We start from the raw sequence: 20434 nt of genomic DNA on the forward strand, positions 1-20434 counted from the left end.
AATGGCCTCTTCCTGTGTTGTATGATTCCATGAAACTTGTATCTTCCCTCTCCACTTTACCACCCTGATACTGTATTTATTTCCTTTGTTTACTCTGACCAAGTTTGTAATACGGTTATGTGACCAATGTTTATTTGCTTATTTACTCATGAGTTATTTGCTCATTACACTGACCTTCAGCCAATCATTTCCCATGTAACAATCTTCACTTATGGCAGCAGAGTAATTTGTTTTACTGACCTATTTTTAATATTTGTAGGAGCTTGGTTTAAGTTGAGTAGTCATGTTTTGGACAATATGTAACCTGAGATGGCGATGGATGCATTGCAGCTTGATCAGGCTCCCTGTCCCAACAGAAGAGCAGTAATAACTTGAACTTGTACAGCTTTTAATATAGTAAATACCCCAAAGCATTTCACAGACTGAAACCGACTGGGCGATGGTTAAAGAGGTAGCATCTGGAGACAGAAGTAGCAAGGTGAAGGAATTTAAGGAGAAAATTCCAGAGTGTACAACCGGGATGTGTGAAGGCTCTGCCACTGATAGCACAATGCTTAGAGGGAGATAATGCAAAAGAGACCAGGACCAAATGAGTGTACAGTGTGTGCAGGCACATGGAAGAGGTTGTGGAAGTGGGATGTACCGAGGCAGTGGAGGGATTTACAAATGAGAATAAGGATTTTGAATTCCATGTGTCTGGGGACAGGAAGCCAATAGAGGTGACAGATGGGAATCAAGTGGGAGAGCTTCGTGCACGACAGCATGTACGCAGTGGATGAGTTGGATTGTATGTGGCGTGAAGCCACAGGAGACTGGCAAGAGCGTATTAGAGGAGTCAAATCTGGTGGTGAAAAGGCTCATCAATACTGGGAGTGAAGTTGTGAAGATGTAAATGGGCAGGCTTGATGATCGGAACAGGAGTAGGCCATTTAGTCCCTCAAGCTTGTTCTGCCATTCACTGAAATTATGGCTGATCTGTGACCTAACTCCATATACCCGCCTTAGCCCCATTGGTTAATTTGCTTAATACCTTTGGTTAACAAAAATCTATCAATCTCAGATTTATGATTAACAATTGAGCTAGCATCAACTGCTGTGACCAGAAGAGAGTTCCAAACTTCTACCACCCTTTGTGTGTCGAAGTGATTTCTAACTTCACTCCTGAAAGTCCTGGCTCTAATTTTTAGGCTATGTCCTAGTCCTAGACTCCCCAACCAGCAGAAATAGTTTCTCTCTCTCTCTCTCCCCTATCTGTTCCCCTTAATATCTTGAAAACTTCAATCAAGTCACCCCTTAATCTTCTACATTCCAAGGAATACAACCCTAGTTTGTGTAATCTCTCCTCATAATTTAACCCTTGGAGTCCAGGTATCATTCTAGTAAATCTATGCTGCGCTCTCTCTGAGGCCATTATATCCTTCCTAAGGTGTGGTGCCCAGAACTGAACATAGTACTCCGGGTGTGGACTCACCAGGGCTTTATCGAGCTGTAGCATAACTTCTACCCCTTGTATTCTAGTCCTCTAGATATAAAGGTCTGCATTCCATTAGCCTTTTTGATTATTTTCTGTACCTGTCAATGACATTTTAATGATCTATGTACATGGACCCCGAGGTCTCCTTGGACCTTCAATATTTTGAGCTTTTCACCATTTAGAAAGTACTGTGATCTATCCTTTTTAGGTTCAAAGTAGATGACCTCACACTTGCCTACATTGCCACAGTTTTGTCCATTCACTTAATCTAAGTCATTAATAAATAGTGAATAGTTGCAGCCCCAATACAGATCCCTGTGGGATATCACTAGTCACATCCTGCCAATTTTAGGAGCTACCCATTATCCCTACTCTCTGTCTCCTGCCGCTCAGCCAGTTTCCTAACCAGGTCAATAATTTGCCCTCAATTCCATGAGTTTCAACTTTACCTGATGCCTTCCGAAAGTCCATATAAACAACATCCATAGACATTCCCCTGTCCACTACTTTAGTCACCTTCAAAAAACTCAAATCAGGTTCGCCAGGCATGACCTACCCTTTACAAATCCATGTAGGCTCTCTGTTCAGCTGAACATTTTCAAGGTGTTCAGTCACTCTATCCTTAATTATAGACACTCAATTTCCTGACAACAGATTTAGACTAACTGGTATATAATGCCCGAGTTTCCCTCTCACCTTTCTTAAATAGCGAAGTGACATGAAATTTTCCAATCTGAAGGAACGGTTCCTGAATCGAGAGAACTTTGGAAGATTATAATTAGGGCTTCTGCAATGTTCTCACCTACTTCCTTTAAAACCCTGGGATGGAAACCATCTGGTCCTGGGCATTTATCACGCTTTAATGCCATTATTTTGTTCATTACCATTAATTTGCTTACGTTAATTATGGTGAGTCCCCGTTCCTGATTCAAAATTAGTTTCCTTGGGGTGTCCGGCATGCTATCCTCTTCCTCCACTGTAAATACTGATCCAAAGTAATTATTTAATACATCCACCATTTCCTTATTTTCATTTAAAATATCGCCATTATCAGTTTTTAGGGGCCCCACAATACTTTTGATCACCCTTTTTTTTCTAATATAATTGTAAAAAATTTTTGTGTTGATTTTGATATCTCTTGCAAGTTTCTTTTCATACTCCCTTTTTGTAGCTCTTAATTATCTGTTTTGTCATCCTTTGCTGTTCTTTGTACCTCTCCCAGCCGCCAGGATCTGTGCTTTTTTTTGTATTTTTGTATGCTTTTTCTTTGTTTTATGTTGTCTCTTGCCTCTTGTTGTCCATGTTTTTTTCTGGCAAATAGGGCTTTTGCCCCTTTTGGGATATAAACTGGTTCTGTATTGAATACCTCTCACTGATCATCTGTCGTTTTACCCATTAACAGATTTGCCCAGTTTACTGTGGACAATCTGTCTCATCCCTTTGAAGTCAGCCTTACCTAAATTTAGAATCTTAGTAGCTAATACAGGTTTCTCCCTTTTAAATTCAACGTTGAACTCGATCATATTATGATCGCTATGAGATAAATGTTCATGCGTCGTTAGACTGTTAACTAAATCTGGCTCATTACTCAATATTAAATCTAATATGGTCTGCCCCCTTGTTGGTTCTAGGAAATATTGTTGCAGAAAACTGTCCTGAACACACAATTCGCTACCTTCTGACATGAGCTCGTCTGCTTATCCCAATCTATATGAAAGTTAAAATCCCCCATTAAAACCACTCTGCCTTTGCTACATACTTGTCTACTCTCTACATTTATACATTCTGCCGCTTCACAGCTGCTACCAGGGGACTTGTACAAAACTCCCACTACAGTCTTAAATCCTTTTCTATTTCTTAATTCTACCCATTGTCTCCACTGCCTGCTTATCTCTTGTTATATCCTTTCATATCATTGACGTAATTGCATCCTTAATCACTAAGGCTACTCCTCCCTCTCTGCCCATTTCCCTATCCTTCCTGTAGACCTTATAACCTGGTATATTCAGTTCCCAGTCCTGACCATCTTGCAGCCATGTCTCAGTAATGGCTATCATGTCGTACCCTCTAAGTTGAATTTACACCTGCCATTCTTTCAATTTGTTCCTTGTACTCCATACGTTTGTACAAAGAACACTAATTTGGACCACACACCCTAAACTGTCCTTCTGCTCTAATGTTTTTCTCACCATTTCTTATTTCTCTCTCCTGATTTAATTACTTGACATCTTTGTTTTCTCTTTACCTGTGGTGCCAAAAGCATAATTTCTGACTACTCGATTCTCTTCCTTTTTGTTTGCATTTGTTTTATAATTATTATTTAGACTACCTTTCCACCTGAGCCCCCCCCCATTTACAAGTGTTAAGTCCTTATGACCACCCTATTTATCCTTTTCGCTAGGACCCTGCTTCAAGTGGAGCCCGTCCCAACGGTACAGTTCCTTCCTGTCCCAGAATTTGGTGCCTGTGCCCCATGAAATGGAACCCCTCTTTCCCACACCACTCCTCTCTAATCTTTCCTATTTTGTTGCTTCTAACATGGACCTCAACGATTGGATCCTCCTCTTCCAATATCCTTTCAAGCCGGTACGAGATGTCTCTTACCCTGGCACCAGGTAGCATCATACTATGTGGGACTTTTAATCCTGCTTACAAAGGATGCTATCTGTCCCTCTAATTATTGAATCCCCAACAACTACCACATCACGCTTCTCCTCCCCACTTTGGACAGCCACCTGCTCCAAGGTGCCATGGTCAGCATTCTGGCGGTCCTTCCGACAGGTAGCAAGTACATTGTACCTGTTGGATAGGATCAGTTTCTGTGGATCCTTGTTCTCTATCTCACCTGGATTCTCCTTATTCTGTGCATTTTCGGTCACACCAACCCTGTTCTGATCCTGTGCCTCTCTACGAGGTGTGACCAAGGTCTGGAGCAAACTGTCCAGATGCTCCTCCCCTTCACTTATGTGTCAGTGTGTCAACAACTCACACTCCAACCCAATGACTGAGCTGGAGAGATTGGGGGCGGAGACATCTACTGCAGATGCGTTCACTCGGGACATTTTCAATGTCCACAAACTCCAACTCACAGCAGTCCAGACACACAAGCTGCTCAGCATATCTTAGTCTACATTTATTTATAGATAATTACTTTTGTCTTTTTTTTGCTTTTTTAAAAAAATATTTAGCATCTAATTCTCACATTCCCACTTGGTTCACAATGCGCTCTGTGCTTCAGCAGATAGCCTTCTACTTTATACACCTTTTGAGAACACCAGTTACAACTGCTCAATCAGCTTCCAACTCTCAGTAATTACCCTCTATTCAGGTAATTGCTCACAGCTGATTGACTTAACTGCCACTGACTTGCATTTTCTGTTAATCATTAACTAACTTGCAGTTTCTTTTAAAGTTCTAAGTTAAATTTTAAACTAAATTTTAATTTCAAGTCACCCACTCCTTCACCGCAGAGTCCCACTCTCACCAAATTCTCAATTGCCACTCAATTCACAATCCACTCTCGTCGCAATGCGCTCTGTGCCTCACCATATCTGGATAAGATATGGAGTTTGAAGCTCAGCTCAGTCAGCCTGAGTAAGCCAGCCGCTGACGAGATGGGGAGGCTAGAGTGCAGAGTTTCTGGCGGGGGAGGAACAGTTGGGGTTGTTCTGACTCTTCCATGACTATTATGTTTTTCAAGCAATCCGGCAACACATTGGTTGTGGTGTTGGGGATGTTGGCGGGGAATAGATCTGGGTGTTGCATACACATAGAAACTGACCCCTTACCTAATGGGTGATGCTATCCAGGGTCAACATGTGGATGAGGAATAGAAGAGAGCACAGGATGGGCAGTCCCCACCTGAACATGCAAGGTGGGAGGAGAAGACATTGCAGAAGATATGAAATTACATTTAGACAGGTAGGAAACACAGAAGTGAGTTTTGTGCCATGGAGGTAGACCACAGCAAAGAGATGGTGAAAGAGAACAAACTGGTCAACCACGTCAAATATGTGGAGAGGTTAAGGCTCCAATCAGGACACGACAGCGAATGACTCAGCTGTTGTAAAACCCAGGGGACCAATCACAGCATTGCAACTCAGATCACCTGATGTCGGTAAGCCAATGGTATGTGAACTGTATAGGGAATACTGTATTCAAAACTTTTGTTCGTTCATTGATGACTGCCACCATGACTGAAGTACTGTAATAAAGTTCACCTGAAGTTACCACCGGACTCAGAACCTTTTTTATGAGGTCTTACAGTAGGAAAGGGAGGTTGAAGTTGGGAAGATAGTTGGAGAAGACTGGCATATTAAAGCTGAACTTTGAGGTAGAATTGGTTATGGCAGTTTTGATGGGGAAGGAATGATGCATGAGAAAACGAAGCTATTGATGAAGTCTGCAGAAATTGGGCTAAGAAAAGGTAGTTACGTGTTCAGGAGTTGGGTTGAAATGGGATCAGCTGAAGACATGCTCAAATTATATAGTTCACTAGCTGTACAAAATAGCAAATTGCATGGGAAAGTTAAATCCAGAAAATTAATTCAGACTAAGTTGAGAGTGGGACCAGGGAACACAGGTTCAAACCAATAAAAGCCAAATTTAGGACTGATGTCAGGAGGTTCTTCAAGAGAGTGATTAATACGTAGAGTGCACTTCCAGGTCGCATGATAGAAATGAACACCCTGGAATTATTTAAGAATCATTTGGGATGCCGCATTGAAGGACTCTAGAGTCTTTCTGGATGGATGTCTAAGACTAGCTCGGTGGCATTTATAAACCACAGATAAATATATGGATCCTGTTTAAAAACAGGAAAAAATGTTGTTGGTTCCCAGTGCAGTGGTAGGGGTTGTTTGTTGTCACTAACTTCTGCTTTGGAGCATCCTCTTCTCTGCAAGCTCCAGGCCACTTGCATCTTCACGCAAACTATTACTTTCTTGCTTCTGATGTAAATCTCCTTCAGTACGTTTTCTTTGTGCTGTTTCTGCAATAATTATGGGTAAATGGTTTTCAATATTGTGTTTTTTTTAAGCTTTTGGCCTTGAGTTTATTGGTTTCTAGGCCAAACTAGTTCACAACCATTCATGATAAAATTGGGTTGTAACTCATTGTTTTTACACCACTTCGATCTAAAATCCTGTCTTCTGTATATTTCCATCATTGCCTTTGAACTTTGCCTCATGACATTTGTTTTTGTTTCTTCAAACTTTAGTCCCACCTGGCAATGGTTCCGAGATGGCATCCAGTTAACAGATACAAGCCATTACACGTTTAACAACAAAGAGCGCAGTTTGACCCTGAAAAGTGCCACTCCTGATGATAACGGTGTTTATTACTGCTGTGCGAGGAATGCTGTGGGAAACATTTGCAGCAATGACAACTTCACTGTGATGATCGTTGGTAAGTAATGAGTTGAATTTACTAGTCTAGCTAACTGCATCATAGAGTATTAGAACTGATTTAAGATTCAGTACACTCAGTTAACGTGTACAAGTAAAACTATTAAATTCATTAGCTTTGAGCAATGTTGGAAATTAGGGTGAAAAAGCTTACCTTTGGATAGTGAACATGTGGATCAGAGTCCCAGAAAAAGCAATTGATTGATGCCTTGAAAAGAGAGTTGATTCAATATCTGATAAGAAGGGAAATTAAGTTGTTGAGATAATAGGCCAGATCTTGCTGGAAAAATAATGGCATGTTAACGATGCACGCCATTATTAATGTGCAAATCGGCCAGCAAGTTCAGGGAATTAAGACAAAAGAAAAATACTGTGAATGCTGGAAATACGAAATAAAATCAGAAATTGCTAGAAACACTCAGCAAATCAGGCAGCATCTGTGGAGGCAGAAACAGAGTTAACGTTTCAGGCCGATGACCTGAAATGTTAACTTTTTTTCTCCAAGATGCTGTCTGACTTGGTGAGTGTTTCCAGCACTTGCTATTTTTATTTCAGGGGTAAGAGGTATGCCGTGAATTGCGAATCTCCAGAACTTGCTGGTCGATTTACGCTGCTCTGCTGTTTGCTTCTCACAAATGGCATCTCACCCTTAGCCTCCCCATTATTTTTAAGAACTTGCTGGATTTGCAAATCAATTGCCCATTAAACTTGTCACAGAATGTTAAGTCTAGTAATTAAGAGCACAAGTACCTTTTTAACAACATGGTAATTGTTAATGCAATACCAATCAACCTCTCTGGCCCACAGTGGAAACAATTGAAAGTGTTCAATCTCATTCCTGCATATAGTCAATTGTTAGAGATTTTTAAAATGTCAACTTTCACATTTTTAAGTTTTTCTTTTCCTTTTTGTCTCTCAAACTAATCTTTCTTTCCCGCTCTCTCTCTCTCTCTTTCTGTACCTGATTTGACTTTAATTCACCCTCCTTCTCCACCGTTCCTCTGTTTCTTAATCCTTAAATCTTATTCGTTAAGGAGATACACTGTTTTGCCATTAACTAAGGTTGCAGATGTCTGTTTGGCCTCACCAGGCTGTTATCAGCTTGCACTTCCAGCAAGTTATGCCGTGAGATGTCCTGCTGCAGTAGGATCCGGCCCATTAACACTGCCTGATTATCTTCAGGGGAGGTAGGAATTTCCCTTAAGTCGGGGAATCAACGAGTTAAATTGATCCCCCTACTTTAGGGAACAATCATGCATTGATTCTGGATGGAGTGGCCAAAATAACCTTTTACATCCTAAGGACTTGTTCTTGTATCCAGTTTTCTGAAATTCTAGTGTAAAACGGTTATTTCCCTATAAATTATTGCTTCTGTCCATTTACTGCATAAATACTGAGAAATGCATTATCGTGTGAGTATTAAAATGTGAAAAGATGCCACAGATTACTCCAGTGAACTATTACCCCATGTAAATAAAATTTTACAGCATCTGCAGGTAAGCAAAATGGACTTGTATTTTTTTAAATTATCCTCTTTATCATATACCTGGGAACTCCTTTCCTACTTAATTCATCTATTGACCAAATATAAAAAGTTTAATACATTTTTTTCTATATATTATAATGTCGCGACTAGTAATCTGTTATTGAAGGTGTTTTAATTTTAGCTGAATTAATGTGTGCGCTTGGGATTGAAGCCCTAGCCCTGACATCGGATATGAGTACAATGACTATTTGTAATTTGACTATCCACACTCCAGTAGCTTTGATAGTTGGCCATGCTTTAATGTGCAGTTCCTGTCTTTTCCTACTTGAAGTCCAACTGTTCTCTGACCTTGTTTAAGTAGAAACTAGAAAGAGCAAATGGGATCGGAATGCTGAGGCACAGCTTAAGGCTTTAGCATTGCTCGTTGATGTTGGTCCTTTGTAAATGGGCTTAGCGTAGCAGTGATTGGTGCTGAGAGCTTGGTTTATAAAATCCTGTTATTTATTAACTGAAGATCAAATTATTTCATAATTTTCCCTAATGCATAAAAGCAGTGACTTGTACTGCAGCCCTCCCAATACCTTACCCAAGTAGCCATTCTTGACGTGTGAGACCAGACGATATTCATCAGTAGGGTTTCAATATCTTATTTCTCTTGTATGCTAGTTTATTGTTTACTAATAAAAAATAAAACTTCTGCAAAGTTGCTTGATTTTCCTTTGGGTAGGTGACAATGTCTTTTGGAAGTTACGGTGGGAGTTTTGGAAATGTCAGTATTTGCAGGGTTTCCCCACATAGAAGAGTTGATTGCTAATTTATGTTGGAATTAGATTGGAGTCAAGCTCCAGGAGTTTGATGTTTACCTGAAGAGCTAAACAAGTGCTTCAAACATGCTTGTATTTGACTCTCTGCTAGGTTATTCCCTACAGTCATGAGAACTGTACGTTGATCAAATTTCAACATTAATAAGGGTCATTAGTCCATTTTTTTTTTAATTGAAATTTTTCCCTGGTCTTAATTTGAATCGAGAATCAGAATTTAAAAATTGTAGCCTAAAAAAACGGTGAATTCAACAAAAAAAATGTTCTTCAGTTTCCTAGTGGTTCAGAGATGTACTAAGGGGTGAGAGGTTTTAGTTATGAGGAGATACAGAATCTTTTTTTAACTCGAACTGAGAAGGTTGAGGAGATCCAACAGAGGTCTCCAAAATTACAAGGGGCTTTGAGGTAAATTGGGAAAAAATGTTTCCATGGTTGAAGAGGCTACAACTATAGGGCATAAATTCAAGATCATCAACATAGAATAAAGGCAAGAGGTTATGATTTTTTTTTAATGTAGAATTGTTAGGACTTGAAATGCCCTACCAGAAAAGGGGTGGATGCAGAATCCATAATGGCTTCCAAAAGGACCCGTGATGAGTTAGCTGAACTTGGCTGGGATTACATAAGTAGCCTAGGGAAGTGAATAAATATTTAAAAAAGAAAAAGGCTGGAGAAAACAAAAAAAATCAGCCCATATTCTTGTGATTGATTTCAATTCAATAATAACTGGTGGAAAGTTTGCGTCCATAGATTATTGTGTGAGAACAGGATTAGCTGTGATGCCTTCCCATGTTGAATGGCATCCATGAACTCTCACTTGAAAAATCACCACTTTGGTGAGGTACCAGGGAACTGTTGGCACCTCTGGAACTCCACCCCATGGCATGAGGAAGGGAGACATTTGGAAGAATAAACTAGTTCCGTTCCTATTCATTGCGGTTCCCTGTGAAGTAGATACACAATAACGTACTCATGCTCCCACAAGTCCAAGGGACACAGACTTGAGCGTGTCTAGCACACAATTGATTTAGCCATCCATCACTAGGTCTGACTAGACCACATCAAGCCTTGCCCTCCTCTGCCAAAACCGCCCACTGCTCCAGTATCACACTAGAAAGATAACCCCAGCTTCTTTTCTCCACTACCAACGATCTTCTTAAATCCCTCTCCCCCTCATCCTCTGCTCGTACCTCCAACAAGTGCGAGGAGTTCATAGACTATGTCACTAAGATTGAGACCATCTGTTCAGCTGCCTCTGCTGCTTCCCTTCCCTTGCCCACTAAGCTAAGCCTCTCCTAAAGCATCCCCTTGCCCTAGCCCTGAACCTGCATCTTTCTCTAGTTTCTGTCCCACCTGCCCTCATCCACTCTCCAAGCTCATCTTGTCCATGAGACCCACCTCCTGATCTCTTGACCCTGTTCCCACTAAACTGCTGATCGCTCAACTTACCTGTCTGGTCCCCATGCTAGATGACATAAATGGTTCCCTCTCTCCAGGTGCTGTCCCCCTACCTCTCAAAACTCTATCACCCTCTCCAACAAACCCACCCTTGACCCCTCTGTCCTTGCAAACTACCACCCAATCTCCAACTTCCTCTCTCAAGTCCTTGAACGTGTTGTCACCTCCCAAATCCATGCCCATTTATCCCACAACTCCCTGTTTGAAAATCTCTAATCCGGTTTCCTCCCCGCCACAATACTGAAACAGCCCTCATCAGTCAGAAATGTGATCATGGTGCACCCTCCATCCTTGATCCCACTACAACCTTTGATACAATCAACACAACATCCTACTCTAACACCCCTCTTCCACTGTTTAGCTCAGTGGTATCGCACTGGTTTAGTTCCACTCTTATTTATCCAATTGTAGCTGGATACATCTCCAGCAAAGGCTTTTACTGAAACCAGCTTTTTATTTCTAGATTTTTAAAACTTAATTCAAATTCACAAACTGCCATAGTAAGATTTGAACTTGCGTTCTCTGGATAATTAGTCCAAGCCTCTAGATTACTAGTCCAGTAACACAACCACTGCTCCACTGTACCCCTTGTACATATTCCCCTCTCTTTGCCTCACCTTGGAGGCCGTACCATCTAGGCCCTATGCCCTGGAATTTCCTGCCTAAATTTCTCTGCCTCTACACCTCCCTCTCTTCCTCTAAGACCCATCTTAATACCACTTCGTTCAGCAAGCTTTCGGTCACCTCTCCTAATATCTCTTTTAGCTCGGCAGCCATTTTGTCTGATTACGTTTCTGTGAAGTGCCTTGGGACATTTTTCTACGTTACATAAATGCAAGTTATGTGACTCATCCCCTTTATATCAGTAGCCATTGTGATTTGTTGCCTGTTTTCTATATGTCACTGAGATGAGGTCAGAGCTCTGCAGTGTATGTCATACAAGCCACTCTTTGTTTCACAAACCAGTCACACACAATGGGTGGATCCATACTGTGTCCTGCATATTACTTTGATGATGTTGCCTGGGAAGTAGTGGAGTAGATCAAAGGCTGGACTTCTGTGTCGCTGCAAGTCCCTGTTTGCATTCTGATAGTCATCTGATTTTTCTGACACCAAGCAGGATTTTACAATATGAGTTTGATTATCAGATTTATAATACATTGAGTCTATAGCACAGAAACAGGCCATTCAACCCAACTGGTCTATGCCGGCATTTATGCTCCACACGAGCCTATTCCTGTCTCCTTTGTGCGCTTATCTAGCTTCCCCTTAAATGCATCCATGCTATTTGCTTCAGCTACTCCTTGTGGTAGCACGTTTCACATTCTTAGCATTCTTCGGGTAAAGTTTCTCCTGAATTCCCTATTGGATTTATTAGTGAATCCAGTTCCGGTGCTAATGAGCAGAGCACATGTTGGATGTTACACCAGTTGTTAATTTCTTCCTTGGTCAGGATGGCGGGCAAAGGGAAGTAGAGCATTGGGATTTGGGGTGGGGAATGGCTGAACGTTTGGTGTCGAGGGGAAGGCAGAGCTAGGGACTTGTGCAGTGGGGGGGTCCAGGATTCATAGGGAGAGGCAGAGCAATTCGGACTCTCAGGTACTGCTGCTCACATCTGGACAGAAATGTCGGCTGGAAGAAAAAGTGGACACCGAGGAGTAGGGGTAAAATGGATGACAAAGTTTGGGGTGCCAAAGAGGTTGCTTCGCTTTTGAAGGTGGGGAGGCGATGGCAGCGCGTAGCTACTGAAACGGGAGTTGCAGGGGACAGGGACAAAGTGCTTGAAAGTGGAGCCAGTGATGATGAAATGGAGGGAGCAGAGAATTACAAGTAACCTCTAGGAGCAGAAGGTACTTCTGGAGCGAGATATGTAGCTGTAGGATTTTTCTAATTAGGGTGGGGTGAAGCCATGGAGGTATTTGAAAGCAGGATGTGGATCTTGAAGTCAATCGGGACACAGGTAGATAGGGTAAGGCAGAGCTTCAGGATCAATTCAATGTAACTGTTTGACTTATAGGGAGAGGTTAGACAGACTGGGACTTTTTTCCCTGGAGAGTAGGAGGTTAAGTGGTGATCTTATAGAAGTCTATAAAATAATGAGGGGCATAGATAAGGTAGATAGTCAAAATCTTTCCCCAAAGGTAGGGGAGTCTATAACGAGGGGGCATAGATTTAAGGTGAGAGGGGAGAGATACAAAAGGGTCCAGAGGAGCAATTTTTTCACTCAAAGGGTGGTGAGTGTCTGGAACGAGCTGCCAGAGGCAGTAGTAGAGGCGGGTACAATTTTGTCTTTTAAAAAGCATTTGGACAGTTACATGGGTAAGATGGGTACAGAGGGATATGGGCCAAGTGCAGGCAATTGGGACCAGCTTAGTGGTATAAACTGGGCGACATGGACATGTTGGGCCGAAGGGCCTGTTTCCATGTTGTAACTTCTATGATTCTATGTTAGCACAAGTTGTAATCTGGGAACAATTTAACAAAAGACAGTAGCTTGCATCTCAGTCTGAGCCAGCTGGGCGGCAGCCGTGGTTATCGGTAAGTCGATGTAAAAGATGTAAGTCGATCACAAGTGAAATGAGTATAATGCACGCTGTGTTGCATCCTTTTTGATTTTGGTTGAGACTCGGTATATCGTGTATCTCATTAATAACATAAGATTTAGCTTGTACTCCAGTTAGCACTGTAAAGAGGCTGAATTACTGTGGAATTACTTGTGAGATACTGCCACCCGGATATAATTTTTTCCTTGAATTCCAAGCTTTATGGCTATGCACATGACCAGATTTCTTTTATGGACTGAGTTCCCTTCTCAGCACCTTCCCCAGCGGTTAGCAAAAGGATCCAAGCCCATCATAAGTGGTTTTGATTCTTGGATAAGGGCATGGTTTCACAAATTTCTTCTGTGGAGCAGATTTCTATTCTCCCCAACCTCTTGAGCTCATTTTCAGATCACTTCCCAACCAGGTGGCATGCTTGCACCCAACTTTCTGACACTATTTTCTAATGATTCACGAAAGCTACATTTATATTTTATCACTTCTGCCAGAGGCACAGTAGTCCAAGCGACAGAAGTACCCTCTGGACACTCAGCCAACCCATATAGATTAGCAATGCATTTTTATTGATGACCTGTACAAATCATTCGTCCTCCCTTTTAATATCGGAGAAGTCATGCAACTAGACATTTCAACAACAATGTGGTTGATTCTTAATTGCCCTCTGAAATGGCCTAGCAAGCCGCTCAGTTGTAAAATCTCACTACGAAAAGTCATAATAAGAATAAAACCGGACAGATCACCCGGCATCGGACCACTAGGCACCGGACACGACAACGGCAAAACACCAAGCCCAGTCGACCCTGCAAGGTCCTCCTTACTAACATCTGGGGACTTGTGCCAAAATTGGGAGAGCTGTCCCACAGACTAGTCAAGCAACAGCCTGACATAGCCATACTCACAGAATCATATCTTTCAGCCAACGTCCCAGACTCTTCCATCACCATCCCTGGGTATGTCCTGTCCCACTGGCAGGACAGACCCACCAGAGGTGGCGGTACAGTGATATACAGTCAGGAGGGAGTGGCCCTGGGAGTCCTCAACATTGACTCTGGACCCCATGAAATCTCATGGCATCAGGTCAAACATGGGCAAGGAAACCTCCTGCTGATTACCACCTACCGTCCTCCCTCAGCTGATGAATCAGTCCTCCTCCATGTTGAGCACCACTTGGAGGAAGCACTGAGGGTAGCAAGGGCACAAAATGTACTCTGGGTGGGGGACTTCAATGTCCATCACCAAGAGTGGCTCGGTAGCACCACTACTGACCGAGCTGGCCGAGTCCTGAAGGACATAGCTGCCAGACTGGGCCTGCGGCAGGTGGTGAGCGAACCAACACAAGGGAAAAACTTACTTGACCTCGTCCTCACCAATCTACCTGTCGCAAATGCATCTGTCCATGACCGTACTGGTAGGAGTGACCACCGCACAGTCCTCGTGGAGATGAAGTCCCGTCTTCGCATTAAGGACACCATCCAACGTGTTGTGTGGCACTACCACCGTGCTAAATGGGATAGATTCAGAACAGATCTAGCAGCTCAAAACTGGGCATCCATGAGGCAACTGTGGGCCATCAGCAGCAGCAGAATTGTATTCCAGCACAATCTGTAACCTCATGGCCTGGCATATTCCTCACTCTACCATTACCAACAAGCCAGGGGATCAACCCTGGTTCAATGAGGAGTGTAGAAGAGCATGGCAGGAGCAGCACCAGGCGTACCGAAAAATGAGGTGCCAACCTGGTGAAGCTACAACTCAGGACTACATGCATGCTAAACAGCAGAAGCAACATGCTATAGACAGAGCTAAGCGATTCCACAACCAACGGATCAGATCAAAGCTCTGCAGTCCTGCCACATCCAGTCGTGAATGGTGGTGGACAATTAAACAACTAACGGGAGGAGGAGGCTCTGCAAACATCCCCATTCTCAATGATGGCGGAGTCCAGCACATGAGTGCAAAAGACTAGGCTGAAGCGTTTGCAACCATCTTCAGCCAGAAGTGCCGAGTGGATGATCCATCTCAGCCTCCTCCTGATATCCCCACCATCACGGAAGCCAGACTTCGGCCAATTCGATTCACTCCACGTGATATCAAGAAACGGCTGAGTGCACTGGATACAGCAAAGGCTATGGGCCCCGACAACATCCCAGCTGTAGTGCTGAAGACTTGTGCTCCAGAACTAGCTGCGCCTCTAGCCAAGCTGTTCCAGTACAGCTACAACACTGGCATCTACCCGACAATGTGGAAAATTGCCCAGGTATGTCCTGTCCACAAAAAGCAGGACAAATCCAATCCGGCCAATTACCGCCCCATCAGTCTACTCAATCATCAGCAAAGTGATGGAAGGTGTCGTCGACAGTGCTATCAAGCGGCACTTACTCACCAATAACCTGCTCACCGATGCTCAGTTTGGGTTCCGCCAGGACCACTCGGCTCCAGACCTCATTACAGCCTTGGTCCAAACATGGACAAAAGAGCTGAATTCCAGAGGTGAGGTGAGAGTGACTGCCCTTGACATCAAGGCAGCATTTGACCGAATGTGGCACCAAGGAGCCCGAGTAAAATTGAAGTCAATGGGAATCAGGGGGAAAACTCTCCAGTGGCTGGAGTCATACCTAGCACAAAGGAAGATGGTAGTGGTTGTTGGAGGCCAATCATCTCAGCCCCAGGGCATTGCTGCAGGAGTTCCTCAGGGCAGTGTCCTAGGCCCAACCATCTTCAGCTGCTTCATCAATGACCTTCCCTCCATCATAAGGTCAGAAATGGGGATGTTCGCTGATGACTGCACAGTGTTCAGTTCCATTCGCAACCCCTCAGATAATGAAGCAGTCCGTGCCCGCATGCAGCAAGACCTGGACAACATCCAGGCTTGGGCTCATAAGTGGCAAGTAATATTCGCGCCAGATAAGTGCCAGGCAATGACCATCTCCAACAAGAGAGAGTCTAACCATCTCCCCTTGACATTCAACGGCATTACCATCGCCGAATCCCCCACCATCAACATCCTGGGGGTCACCATTGACCAGAAACTTAACTGGACCAGCCATATAAATACTGTGGCTACGAGAGCAGGTCAGAGGCTGGGTATTCTGCGGCGAGTGACTCACCTCCTGACTCCCCAAAGCCTTTCCACCATCTACAAGGCACAAGTCAGGAGTGTGATGGAATACTCTCCACTTGCCTGGATGAGTGCAGCTCCAACAACACTCAAGAAGCTCGACACCATCCAAGATAAAGCAGCCCGCTTGATTGGCACCCCTTCCACCACCCTAAACATTCACTCCCTTCACCACCGGCGCACTGTGGCTGCAGTGTGCACCATCCACAGGATGCACTGCAGCAACTCGCCAAGGCTTCTTCGACAGCACCTCCCAAACCCGCGACCCCTACCACCGAGAAGGACAAGAGCAGCAGGCGCATGGGAACAACACCACCTGCACGTTCCCCTCCAAGTCACACACCATCCCGACTTGGAAATATATCGCCGTTCCTTCATTGTCGCTGGGTCAAAATCCTGGAACTCCCTTCCTAACAGCACTGTGGGAGAACCGTCACCACACGGACTGCAGCGGTTCAAGAAGGCGGCTCACCACCACCTTCTCGAGGGCAATTAGGGATGGGCAATAAATGCCGGCCTTGCCAGCGATGCCCACATCCCATGAACGAATAAAAAAAAACAAATGAACATTATAACTTTGTATAAGCACAGTTCCATTCTGAGCACTCGTGTTCTGAAATCCATCCTACAATGTAAATGGACAGACTCCAGAGTACATGCATTTGTGCAGTATTAGATTGTCTCAATTTACTACCTTCCCCAGATCAAGTGAGATTGGGAATACACTGAGCAAAACACTAGGTGCGAATCTCCATTTCGGCACTTTACAACACATCACAGAGGAATAGCCTTTTTAACAATTCTTACACCCGTTGTTTAAATGTACATTTAACTCTGATTTTAAATGTACATTTAACTCTGATTTAAACCAAATTCAGACCTGGTACAGATGTAACATTGCGATTTTAGTGATTTAATTGGAAAGTGCTCTTTCCATTTGTACAATGACACCAACTGCATGTGTTCATATTGTGTTTAGTTGGGTGCTAGAGTCCCCAGTTCCAGACGAGCAGGCCTGGTGCAACCCCAGAATACACATGGCCTGACTTGCTGAGGTCAGCCATTAGGAAGAATGGATAAGAACCAAGCCTCAGCATATCTGGCAGATTTGCTCTGTTGCCAGCTGTTACCCAAGCATTGGGAACTGGCTGTGCTAGAATCCCACTAAAGGCAATTTAAAAGCAACTACAGACTTTTTAAAATTGCATCCTTTTGATTATCTCTCCCGTTTACACCGATTACCAGTAGTGTTAATGTGTTGGTATTTATATTTAGTTGAGAATGGTTGGGCAAAGGGGGTGATCCCATTTTGCTCATTGTGTTCTGAAGTAGTTATTGGCAATTATTTGCTCAAGGGTGATATTTTCGCCATTCTGAATGATAGTGCCTTTTTTTCTGCTGAAGTTTGCTTCTGGTTAATTTGATCACTTTGGCAGAGTTGTCATTACCCTCCCCCCATGATTAATTAACCAAACTCATGGTTGGAGCAGGCAATTAAAGCTGAACTCTTATGGGTATTGTGTCCTTGCATGCAATATATTTCCTTAGGGTAGTTGTACTCTACACAATTGGAAAACATAGATATGGCAATATGTACAATACCTTCAGACAAAAACTATATCTGATGTGGCGATGCTGGATAAATTGAAGCCCAGTGTGGCAAGAATAAGAATTTCTAAATTGGAATGGTTTGTTGGAATTCTGGGAACAAATTTGTTTGACAATTGTAGAAGTTCCCAGATTAATTTCCTTGGCAGTGCTGAGTTTGCTGGTGCTAATTAGGGAATCAGTAGGAGGACTTGAATTGGCCACAACCCGCTTGGGCTTTGTGGGGAGATATGTCGCCGAGGCACCTAATCCGGATTGTTGTCCAGTGACCCTTTCTGCAAAGCGTGTATATCTGATAAGGACAGGATCCTGCTTGGCTGTGATGCACCCTGTGATTGGATAGCCAGAGATATTCTTTGTCCTGATTGCAGATGAAGAGCGGTCAGTTAGGTAAGGTGACATCCCAGAGAAACTGTGCCAGTATGGTGAGGGTGGGGCATTGGCCTCACTGATCGAGATGAATTCACAGTCACGTAACCTGACCAAAATTAAGGATGAAAGTAATATGTTGGAATTCTGGGACCGAACTGCAACTAAACTTGATTAGGTGTGACATTGTGTTTGGAAAATAAAACTGTCATGCCTTCTGGGAGTAGTGATGTTCCTGGGAGCACCAAGGGTGAAAATTATAGATTTTCCTGCTTTCAGGTTCTTTTCTTCTTCCATGCATTTGTTAAGATCATTATCTGATGCAGCTCCTCTTATCCTCACTGACAAGTGATTGACATGTGCAGGACGTGTTTGAAGCATGGATTACATTCTGGAGGTGGATTTGACAAATGGGCTGTACTTAAGTTTTGTTTGCAGTATCAAAAGAATTACTTCTAAAACTCTGGTGGCTTACTCGTGTCCAACCTCTTGATTGGAGTCTTTTCCTCCTGAAGTCTCATCCCAGGGCTAATTCTGAGAACCAGACTCTTAAGTCCCTGCAATCCTGTTCTATCTCCCCTGACTTTCGGCACTGCAATGCTTAAAATACTAAATTGTTTAAATCTGCAAAAATGCATTTTTTGAACTTGAATACGAAGAAAGGCCAAAAGTTGAGGATTGATTCTGCATCAGTCGTGGTATATAGGGCACTGCATTCTACTTTGTGCGTGAACCTTAATTTGAAATTGCTTTTAATTGGCTAACTTTATGTTCTGTTCTGATTTACCTACTGGAGAGAAAAGTCTTTCCCCATCCACCTGTCCACGACCCTTCATTATGTTAAATGCCTCCATCAGAGCATCACTTGATCAATCTCGTACAACTCTATATCATCTAGTTTTTCCTCATAGCTCAGTCACTTCATCCCAGGTATAATTCTGGTGAATCGTTGCTAGACTCCCTTCAAAGCCAATATTTCGTTCCTAAGTTGTGATGCCTAAAACTGAACACATTATTCCAAATGAGGTCTGACCACTGCTGTGCATAACTGCAAAAGTGCTCATATTCTGCACCTCTCGTGATTAAATTCTGCATCCCATTAGTTTTTTGGGTTGCAACTGTGAGCTAACTTTTAATATCTTATGTACCTGGATCCCTAGATCCGTTTGTTCATTTACACCCACTTTGTGCTCCCATTTAGACTTTATTCCCACCTGTAATTCTTGCAGCCAGCTAAGTTTTTATGCAAGTTAATATGTCCATAAACTGATTGAGGAGAGAAGTCATGTGCCTTCTTTACTTTGGTCCAGGTAAATGAAACAGTAATAGTTGAACAGATAACTAAATTATTTTGTTCTGTGTTGTGTAATCTGAATTTTATATGTCACTGTATGTTTGTGTCTGTGTTCTACAGATGCCAGTTTTCCACAACCTGCAATCCGACCTCAGGACCAGATTGTGAATAAGAAGGAAGATGCCATGTTTCACTGTCAGTTCACAGCTACACCTCCCCCAATACAGGAATGGTTATTCGATGATTCCGTCATCCATAACTCATCACGGTAGAGTTTTTAAGTTTTTGGATTTGAGTACTTGACATGCAAGTATAAGGAACAATAATGCAAATGATACGAGGTACAACATTAATTCTTAACTACAGTTGAAAAGCACAAGGTGAAGGTAAGTGCCTTCAAACTGATGAAAAGCAAATTTACAACTGATGTCAGGAAGTTCTTCAAACACATGAAAGTGTTGATTCATACAGGTAACTATTCCATAAGTACTGGCTGCCCTCCCAATACCTGATCTGTGGATATCCTTTGTGTGAGCCTGAACAGTGCACTAAAAACAATCAAATGATCCAATCACTGCTCCAATTGAGACTGGTTAACTGAACACAGATGTCAATCTAATCTCAGATCTTCCTGGTCTGTATAGCTCAGTACCACGTCAGGCAATGTATTTGCTTACTGAGCTAGCGGGATAAGCTACTAAAAATAATTCTGATATTGCTTTTTATGGAGCATTGGTGAGTCCCTCAAATTACGTCAGTTGAGTCACTCCCTACAAAGTCTAGTCTTGAGACCCACACCATTAAAAGACATTTCACTCAACCCGAGTCTGTCGTCTTGAG

The 20434-nt window shown here is 42.9% G+C and overlaps 1 protein-coding gene across 1 annotated transcript in view; it reads left to right on the forward strand.

The window, feature by feature from the left end:
* LOC137322115 (inactive tyrosine-protein kinase 7-like) overlaps nucleotides 1–20434 on the forward strand; it is a 270592-nt gene that overhangs the window by 169040 nt on the left and 81118 nt on the right. Inside the window, exons 4-5 of the mRNA XM_067985213.1 lie at nucleotides 6693–6880; nucleotides 19715–19862. Of these exons, the coding sequence (XP_067841314.1) occupies nucleotides 6693–6880; nucleotides 19715–19862 (336 nt within the window). The remainder of the gene's footprint in view (nucleotides 1–6692; nucleotides 6881–19714; nucleotides 19863–20434) is intronic.

This window comes from Heptranchias perlo, chromosome 5 (genome assembly GCF_035084215.1).
Source record: "Heptranchias perlo isolate sHepPer1 chromosome 5, sHepPer1.hap1, whole genome shotgun sequence".
Classification (NCBI taxonomy): domain Eukaryota; kingdom Metazoa; phylum Chordata; class Chondrichthyes; order Hexanchiformes; family Hexanchidae; genus Heptranchias; species Heptranchias perlo.